At 56.9% G+C, this 10133-nt stretch overlaps 1 protein-coding gene across 1 annotated transcript; it reads right to left on the bottom strand.

The window, feature by feature from the left end:
• Positions 1-1041: 1041 nt before the first annotated feature.
• ZNRF4 (zinc and ring finger 4) lies at positions 1042-7309 on the bottom strand. Its single transcript, XM_021705510.1, is given in 3 exon segments — positions 1042-2366; positions 2369-2509; positions 7222-7309. Coding segments are annotated over 3 exon segments (1554 nt in total).
• Between the last annotated feature and the right edge of the window lie 2824 nt (positions 7310-10133).

The raw sequence follows: 10133 nt of genomic DNA, 5'->3' as shown, positions 1-10133 counted from the left end.
AGTTCAAGCCCCGCATTAAAAAAAGAGAGAGAGAAGAAAAGAAAAAATGAGTCTTATCTTAGAGCAGGGGACAGCAGGGGCTGTCCCCCTTGGCACTGCTGACCTCGGGGTTGGGTCATCATAGGCTATCCTGCATGCTGGTGGGGGGGGGTTGAGCAGCACCCCAGCCCCCACCCCTTTGATGCCAGGAAACCCCCCCCCGGGGGGGCATGACAACCACAGATGTCTCCAGATATCACCCAGAGTCCTTTGGGGACAAAATCCCCAATCCAGGTGAGAACTGCTGCTTTAGAAACACCAAATGTTTACAGATGAAAACCATCTGGCATTTGCATCAGAACGACAAGGGACGGGGGAGAGTGGAAGGGTGTATGGGTCGAGAGTGGCCCTGGATAGATAATTGTTGAATCTGAGTAATGGGTGCATGTGGGGGAGATCATTATTCTATTCTCTCTACTTGGGTGTGTTTGACGTTTTCCACTATAAAAAGTGGCAATGACGGGGAAATTCAGATCAAAGCTGGAGGTGAGTTCACTGTAACGGATGTACCTTTCTTGGTGGGGACAGGTGAGCATGCTTTCCCCTTGCAGGGAAGCTGGGCGAGGGGTACATGGGAACTCTCTGTAGTTAGTACCTTTGCCACTTTTCTGTACATCTAAAATCAGTCCAAAGTAAAAAATTTATTAAATGCTGAAATGCAGAATGAACAAGCCAAGCAGAGATGCGCAGCCCACGTGCCCAGGATCGGAACGGAGGTGCGGGGAGTCCCAGCACCACCGTTGATGTGACGGACGACACAGCGGCCCTGGAGACACCCTCCCACCCCCCGCTCTCCTCACTCACCCGCGGACACTGGGAGCCAGCCTCGGGCTCGCGGGGATTTGCCAAATGGGTGGCCGCAGGGGCCAGAAGCCGGGTGGCCCCACAGCAGTCAGGGCGAGACTCCACTTTCAAACCCACTTTATTCTCTCGAGACTAGAAACACTCCGCATTTCCACCCTCCCCGGCCCGATCGTGGCCAGCCCGGGGCGCCGCAGTGCCTCACAGGGGTTCCAGGGGCCTCTGGGAGGACACCGTGGCCTCGGCCACCCCCACGGACGTGCCACTGGCGTGGCCCTGCGAGCCGGCTCGGGCCAGCAGCTCCAGCCTCCGCGAGCGCAGCCGGGCCTGGATGGCCCAGATGGGGGGCCGGTGTCCGGGCACTGAGGGGTCCTCATCGCCCAAGCTGTTGATGGTGGAGTCGGACCCATCTTCCGTGCCGGCCACCGACTGCTTGCACACGGGGCAGGAGCGCCGGGCGGCCTGCGAGAACCAGGGGTCGATGCATTTGCAGTGGTAGGTGTGGGAACAGGGCAGGATCTTGAGCTGGTCGCCCTCCTCGTACTCATCCAGGCAGATGGCACACAGGTCGTTCCTCCGCGTGAAGGTGCGGACCTGCGCCTTCTGGCAGGCCTGCGGCTTGACCTCCGGCCCCCGGCTCCACCGGGCCTGGAGCCAGTTCCACAGCCGGCGGAGGACCAAGACCGCAGACGTGAGCAGGGCCAGGGCGCGGCCCAGCACCCAGGAGACGGCCAGCACGGGGTGGCAGTCCAGGTCGGGGCACGGCGGGTAGTCGGGCAGCAGGAGGACGTGGGCCGCCTTGTCACAGCGCACGATGACCCGCAGGTCCTGCGAGGCCGCCTCGCCCACGAACACGGACGGGATGGCGATCTGGCGCCGCAGGTCCTCGTAGACGTGGGCCATGCGCACCAGTTCGTCCGAGCGGACGTTGTGCACGATGGCTGCCTCGAAGCCGGCCCGCTGGGCGTGCAGCACCTTGAGGTCGAACGTGCAGTCGTACCGGCGGATCAGCACGATGGCGCCCAGCGAGCTGTTGCCCGGCTGCGGGCCCTCGATGGGGTGGCACGCGTTGGCTGGCTTGGCCTCCATCAGGTAGCCCCGCACGCCCTCGGGGGCCAGGGGCACCCCGAACAGGGCCGGCAAATCCGCAAAGTCCACGGCGCTGGCGTTGCCATCCAGCACGGCCCGCACCACGGCCTCCGAGCGCACCAGCAGCGCCAGCAGGATCAGCGAGGCCTTGACGGCCGCCGGGGCCCCGGCTGGCTGCTGCCGCCGCCCCATGGCCACCGCCCCCCTCTCCTCCCCCTCCTCCGGCTGCTGCGTGGAGCTAGGTCCCGCTGGGGACAGCAGACGGGAGACCTTCGGGCATCTCCAGGGCCTCCCCGGGGGTCCGTGGCCGAGATGGGCAGGGAGGTGAGCTCGAATGGGGAGCTCAGAGGCAGGAAAGCGGGACAGCTGGGACTAGGGCGTCCCTAAGCAGACACTGCTCCCGGCGGCAGCCCAGTGTGCATCGTGTCCTTGAAGGCCGTCTCAGGAGCCACTGACCTACCCAGGCGGCCTTGCTGGTGGATGACGCTGAGGCCAGGAACCCCCAGGGTTCTAGATGCCCCAGGCCTCTGTGACATCGTCCTGTTCCATCTTGGCCCCAGGAGCCCCCAGTTGCCTAGGGCTGTGGCCAGGCCAGAATTCCTGGGTCTCTGACCCGGGTGCCCTAGCAGCCTCTGAGAAAACTTGTGGAACGCTCAGAGCATCCCCAGTTCCTGGACCTCATAAGGCTCAGGGGTGCCACAAAGTGGGCTGATGGCCCCCAGTGGCACGGATCCAGCACGTATAACTCTTACTCCAGAGCATCATCTCCCAAAGACTCCCAGAGACCCACCAAGAGAGGTGCCAATGTCACCCCCTTTTGAGATACCCAGAAGGACCCAGACTAGTTCAGGGCACCCTTCCCCCATGAGGTCGGTTCTTGAAACCCAAATTCCAAACCTACTCCCTCTCTCCGCCTCTAGTCACTCTGTTCCAGCCACACGGGCCTCCTTGCCATTCTTACAACACACCAGGCCACACCAGGCATGGTCCTGCCCCAGGGCCTTTGCACAGGCTGTGCCCTCTGCCTGAAATGCCCTTTCTCCAGGGGCCAGCTCTTTCTCAGGACATTGGTCTGAGTTCATATGTCCTCAGAGTCTAACTAGATTTGATTTGGGGGGAGAGAGGTGCCCAGGTCAGGGTGGAGCTGGTAGGAGTGGGTAGTCCCTATCCTCTATCCTCACTGCCCAGTGGGCCTCCAGTCCTGCCCCAGCTTTATCCTCCCACCTCAGTGCCTCCTCTCCAGCCCCGTCCCCAGCTGTCGCCCCATCCTCAGCCACAGCCTTGGTTATCAGCCTCACGTCCTCCCCACTTCTCATCCCCCAAGCCTCCCACCCTGAGTCTGCCCCCTGCTGGGCTAGGCAGCCTGCTTGCATCTGGATTGCTGGGTCTGCCATTCACAAGCTGCGTGACACCAGGTAAACCATTCAGCCTCTCTGGGCCCCAGACTCCAGATCTGTAAAATAGACATAATGATGAGGAGCCCATCTTATAAGATGGGTGGGGTGAGAAGTGAATGAGGCAACGCATGATCGGCGCTCGGCGGCGGGTCTGACCTTTTCTCTGTCCCAGACCAGACCTGCCTCTGCTTTGAAATCCTTCTAGTCAGGGATTTTTCTAAAATCCCAATCCTCCCGATTCTCTCATCGCTCCCCATTGCCCTCCAGATGCAGCCCACACCTCCCCTCTGTGGCCCACAAGCCCCCCATGCCCGCCATGATGGTCAAGACCCTGCCAGTCTCTTAAGCCCGAGGCTTTTCAATGCTGCGAACGCACCACGTGTCCTTGAACTCTAGAGCTTTGCAAATGCTGCTTCCAGGGCCAGGAACAGCATTCTGTCTCCTCAGTGGCACTTGGCCAGGCTGACCACTTACTCTTCAGGTTTTCTCGGTGGCCGAATGCCTCCCAGGGCAGCCCTCGCCTGCAATGGAGAAGAGACAGAGACACACGGGGAGAAGGTCAGGTGGTAACAGAAGCAGACATCGGAGTGACGCATCCATGAGCCAAGGAGGGCTGAGGGAGGCCGGCCGTCAGAAGCCACAGGCCCGGGGTGGGGGACGGGGCGGAGGCAGGACATGGGGCAGATTCACCCTCTGAGCCTTGAGAAGGAGCCAACCCTGCCAACACCTTGACTTTGGACTTCTGGCCACCAGAGCTGGGAGAGGATAAACTTCCGTTGTTTCGGGAGGCCCCCCCTCCAGCCCCACCCCCGGTGGCGGTACATTGTGACAATGGCTTGTAGGCAAGGAATCCTCCCTGGAATCCTTGTCCCAGGACTGTGTGAGCCATCCAGGGCAGGTGGCACCTAGCTGAGAGCGGAGGGTGAATAAGGATGAACTTGGTGTAGGAGGGCAGAGAACAGCATGCTGGGAATGTGACCAGAGAGTGAGAAGGTCCTGAGGTGCAGAATGGAGGGGGGAGAGGGAGGGAGGGAGAGGGAGGGAGGGAGAGGGAGAGAGAGAAGGGAAGGAGGGAGGGGGGAGAGGAAGAGAAGGTGGGGGGAGAAGGGGGAAGGGAGGGAGGAGGGGGAAGGGAGAGTGGGAGGGGGAGGGATGGAGGGAGAGAGAACGGAAGGATGGGGAGGAAAGGGGAGGGAGGGAGGGGTAAAGGGAGGGAAGGGGAGGGAGAACAGGCAAGCTGAGTGTCTGGAAAGAGGGTCTGACTCAAGGACAGGAGAGGGGTGTGCAAGGCCACAGAGGACGGGAGCCACAGGAAAGTTGAGAGGCAGGGCATTGTCTCATTGTTTTTCCCATTTCCACTCTCTATATTTCTGGGGTTCTTTGGCTCTTTTGTGATGGGAACAAATTCACTTATTACTCCTGAAATAAAAAGCAATTAGTGTTTCAGAAAGAGGCCTCTGGTTGCTGGCCGGAGGGTGTGGACTGGAGAGGGAGAGGGGGCCAGGAAGCCACGGAGGGGACAGGGACAGAGACTCAGGGAAGGGGCTGAGAGGGGACAGAGAGTGACTCAGAGGGGACAGCAGCCCTGAAAGAGTGAGTGAAGGACAGAGAAGGTGCTTGGGGCCGAGCAGTGGTCCCCTGCCGATGCTGTCCCTCTGGGGATTACCCCCAGAAGTCGCTGGTGCTGGCGCCTCTCATGTCTTTCAAGCAACTGCAAATTTTCCTAAGGGACGGTCCTTGACCCCGCTGGAATTTTAAAACATCGGTGTCTTTGTATTCTGCAAGTCCCATCTCTTTGTGGCAAGAGATTTGGGGTTTTTATTTTATGACTCCCATCAAGTTTCTAAAGGAGGACAACAGGAGTATTTTTGATATTTAGGGAGTATTTGCTAAATAAAGGAGCAATGGATGGTTATAGGGGAAAAGATGGAGAAAGAGGTTCTCCAAAGACAGCAGTTGATAATGGGGTGTCTTGATTTCCTAGGGTTGCTGTAACAAAGTGCCATGAACTGGGTGGCTGAGAGCTTTAGAAATGTATTTTTTCGAAGTTCTGGAGACCAGAAGTCCAAGATCAAAGTGTCGGCAGCGTGGGCCTCCCTCTGAGGGCTCCTCTGGCTACTAGAACCTTCTTGGCCCACGTGCTGGTAACCTGGGGTGAGCCAGCCAGTGAACACCACTGGGGGCGGCCAGGGACCCACAGCCGGTGGGACCATATCTCGCTCCTCCAGTGAAATGACTCTGGGGGCACATGTCCTTACCACCTCCCAGAGGACCCCAGTGGGACTGAGCCCCAACTGCCCCCCTGACAATGTGCTTGACCGTGCTGCTTTTAAGTTGCCCTGCCTTTCCTGTCTCTGACCACCACCGCCCCGGCTCCTCTCCCAGTTTTTTCCGAAATCACTGCCAAAATAAGAAATCTTGATTCAAATTCTTGTCTCAGGGTCTGCTTCTGGGGGAGCCGACACTCAGATGCTGCCTGAGAATAGAGGCAATGTATAAGAAAGCAGAACAAAGTGACGGAGAGAGACCCAGTTTCTAAAAACATCAGCACCTGGATCTAGCTGAGCCTGAAGGCCACACAACACCTGTACCACTGTTAGATGAACTAATACATTCCTTTTTTGCTTAAAAGGGGGTTTCTGTGTCCACACAACTAACCTGAAGGGACACTGGGCACAATTGTAAGCCTGATTTTCACCCACATTCCCCCCCCACACACACACTGTTTGTAGGGGGAGCCTCGTTCAGTGGTGCTGGCGGGAATACACTGAAGATGTCTGGCTCCTCAGGCTGTTAGACATAAGACACATATCAGATGGGGGATGGGATGTGTCCTGTGGCCATAACTTCTCGGAGCTCCAAGTCATGTCTCCTTCCCTCCTTCCCCCGGTGCATCTCCTGGGGCATTCAGTGTTAAACTCGTGCATACATGAGTAGGTATGCAGTGCACACACACCCCGGATCGGATTGCAATCCAGGAGACCATGTGGCCCCCCCGGGGCTGGGGCTGGGGCTGGGGGGAGGAGATGGAGGTGTGCGAGGGGTCAGTGATAAGTTGCCAGTGAATCGTTCACCTGCAGCCTGACCTGGGCCCCTCTGTCTCTCTCTTTCTCCTCTCTGTGCATCTCTATGCCTGTCTCCTTCTGAATCTCTGACTCTCTCTCTCTCCCCCCTCCTTCTCTATCTTTCCGTTTCTGGGTGAGCATCTCTTTTTGTCTTTGCCTCTATCCCTGTTCCCCGACTCTGTCTCTGTCTGTCCCTGTCTCTCTATGTATGTCTCTCTTTGTCCATGTCACTGCATCCCTGTCTCCTTTTGTGTTTCTCTTGGACTTACTCTCTCTTGCCTGTCATGTTTCCCTCCGTGGCCTCCGTGTCTGTCCTTTAGGCCTATGTTTATCTGTGTTGGCCTCTCTTTCCCCCTCTCTTTCTCTCTCCCCCCGCCCCTCAGCCCTACACCTGGCCCACAGTAGATACACAGTGGATTTTGTCAGCTTCAAAGCCAAAGACACACCTCTGTGGACCTGAACGAGCCTGACATGGTGAGGCACGAGCTGGACTTGAAGCCCAACATGGCCCTTGCTGAGCAAGCTCGTCCTTCCCCATCTGTAACATGAGGGTGACGGGTGTAGAGTCAGCAGAGACTTTCCCGAATGCAATCACCCGTGGACCTCCCACTGTCTTTTGAGCTTGGGACAGTGCCTTTCCCCATTTCTCCCAGGAGGAAGCCAGCAGCATGCAGAGAGGGGACAATCCCTCCCGAGTGCCACAGCCAAGAAGGGGTTGAGCCACCCTCTCGGCCCCAGATTCCCCAGACCTCCTGCCCCACCGGCCAGGCATCGGCTGCAAATGAACAGGTTTGCCCTCCGAGACCAGACTCCTTCAGTTGTCTCCCTACCTTTCCTGCCCCGAGGTCCCGGCTCTCGGGTGGCATAGCTGGGCTCGTGGAGACAGAAGACATCTCTGGGGAGAGGGATCTGCTGCATGGGACGATGTGCTAGGCACCGGACAACCCACCGTGGCCAAGACAAAACCCCTGACCTTACAGAGACTCTGTTCTAGCTGAGAAGAGGGAAGACAGCCAGACAACGAATTAACTAAATGCATAAACCAGCCATCAAACAAAATAATTTCAGGGTGTGAAGTGCAGCAAAGGAAATTTAAGCAGGGGCAGCATTAGGTGGGGTGCTCAAGGAAGGTCTCCCCAAAGCACGCACATTTGAACAGTGGCCCAAAGAGAGGGAAGGGATTTGCTTCTAGAACATTCTTCGGGTGCCACCAAATCATACTCCACTGAATCGACCTGGGATTTGCTGGTTGGCATCATTTCATTTTGTTTATTTGTTCAGCAAATATGTGCTGGGTACCCACTGTGTGCGAGGTCCCGGGCTGGACACGGAGGACAAAGTGACCACGACAGACCCAGTTCCCACCCTCCCAGGGCTCTGTCCAGTGGAGGAGGAGAGCATCCAAACAAATGAACAAACATATTTCAAATAGTGATAAGTCTCATGACAGAAGTAAGACCACGAAGAGACAAGATCGAGTGCCTGAGAGGCAAGACGAATCCAAAAATGCGAGGTAGAATTTGTGGGTAAAAGTGTGAGGACAAGCGGGGTATTGGCACGGTGCCAAAGCGGGGCTCCCGAGATACTTGCTAATCCGAAAAGTAAAACGGTAACTTTCCAGTGAGGAACACGGGGGTCACCATGGAATCAAGGTTAACATTGCTGGTGATGAGATACATCAGCTTCACGCGGCTCCTGGTCTCCTGCACTGAGGACTCACCGTCACCCCCCAGGTCACCCCCCTGTCACCCCTGAGGGATCGGGGCAGAGATGCACAACCCAGGCTCATGGTGAGCTGATACCAGACAGACCCGAACTGAGGGACGTCCCACAAAGTCCGTGGCCAGTGCTCTTCCTAAATGTCAAGGTCATGGACGATGATGAGGAGAGACCGAGGAACCGCCATCCCAGACTTCAGGGCACTGGGCAGGTGTGGCAGCAAGGCACGTGAGCGGCTCTGGGTGGGATCCTGGGCCAGGAAGAGGACAGTCTGTGGGAAAACGGGTCAAACCCGAGTACGGTCTGTGGGTTTGCTAGCAATATTGTACCCACACCGATTTCCTGGTTTTGCTCGTCATGCCAGGTTATGTAAAATGTCATCATTAAGGAGAGCTGGCCGGAGGGTGTATAGGAGCTCTGGACTTTCGGCAACGGGGATTGGTGCAGCTCTTCTGGAAGTCTAAAATTATTTCCAAACAAAACATTTAAAAAACTCAAACAGCCTTAAGGAAAAGAAGAGGAAGAGGGAGGAGGAGGAGCAGGGGGAGAGGAGGGGGAGGAGGAGGAAGCCTCAGAGGGAGATGGTGGCTGGCAGAGACGGTGGTCAGGGAAGTCCTCTCCGAGTGGCTCGGCATTTAACCCAAGACTTGAAGGGTGACGCGGAGTTGGCAGAAGGAGACGGGGTGGGGAAGACCAGAGTTCTAAGGGGCAGGAAGAACATGAGCAAATGTCCTGTGGCAGGAGGGGTCTGGTGTGTCTGAGGATAAGTGAGGTAACTGCCTTGAGTATGGAGGGTCTTGCAGACAGAGATGAACATTGTGCCTTTTGTGGTAACCGCAATGCAAAGCCTGGCCCTTGAGACAAGGATTCGGGTACAAGGACTTTACATGGAAAGTGATTCCAGGAAGGGAGCGGGAAAGTGAGAGAGGCATGGGAAGGAGACCAAAAGGGGGGCTTTCGTGAGCAGGTGACTGTGGTGAGCAGAGGGGGCTCAGTCCCGTTGGGGACTTCTGGGGGACAGTGTAGAGCTTGCATCTCAGAGATGTGTCACTCGAGGGATGAAGGAGTGGGGGTATTTATGCACCAGCTCCTGCAAGTCAATAGTTGGAGGCTACCAGAGGGAAGAAGAAGGTGATTCTGTGACACTTCCAGCCTGCATGGGTGTGAGCAAAGCAGGCTCAGGTGGAGAGCTGGAGCGGGGGTGCCAGCCAACAGCACGGGGAGCTGGTGAGGGCCCAGGGGGTCCGGGAAGGCCATCAGTGGCATCAGTCACGGGGCCTCTCGAGCTGCGCTAACCAACATGGCAGCCACTCGCTACATGTGGCTATTTAAATTCACTTCAATGAAGCAAATTTTTTTTTTAAGATTTTAAGTCATCTCTACACCCAACGTGGGGCTCACGACCCCGAGATCAAGATCAAGAGATCAAGATCAAGATCAAGAGATCAAGATCAACTCACAACCCCGAGATCAAGAATCTCACGCTCCACCAACTGAGCCAGCCAGGCTCCCCCTCAATGAAGTGAAATTTAACAGTTCAGTTCCTGACTCACACTCGCCACAATTCAAGTGCTCTTTAGCCACATGGGGGTGACGGTGTTGGGGGGTACAGGTCTAGAACATTCCATCATCACAAAAAAATTCTACTGGACGGCCCTGCCCTGGGGAATGTCAAGCAAGAGAGGGACACAATCTGATTGAGGGTCTAGGAAAAATCCCTCTGGATGCTGAGGAAAAACAGCCGGTTGGGGTTAACGATGGAATCTGGGAGCCTAGGGAGGAAGCAGGACCAGGCATCCGGACTGGAGGGAGCAGAGGCTCGGACCAGTGCAGTAGCTGGCAAGGGCGGAGCAGAGCTGTTTGGAAGTAGCATCACCAGAGAGTCCTGACCATTTGAACATAAGATGGGGAAGAGGAGGTGAATCTGGACTCTGCTGTGAGCCCCAGGTGGAGGTAGGACGGCCTGGGACCAGGGAGAGGAAGCCAGTTCAGGGACGAACACTGAGTTTTGTCCGGGCCCTGT

The sequence above is a fragment of the Neomonachus schauinslandi genome, chromosome 1 (assembly GCF_002201575.2).
Source record: "Neomonachus schauinslandi chromosome 1, ASM220157v2, whole genome shotgun sequence".
Classification (NCBI taxonomy): domain Eukaryota; kingdom Metazoa; phylum Chordata; class Mammalia; order Carnivora; family Phocidae; genus Neomonachus; species Neomonachus schauinslandi.
The sequence above is the reverse complement of the archived record's forward strand: the minus strand, read 5'-3'. Positions and strand labels throughout refer to the sequence as shown.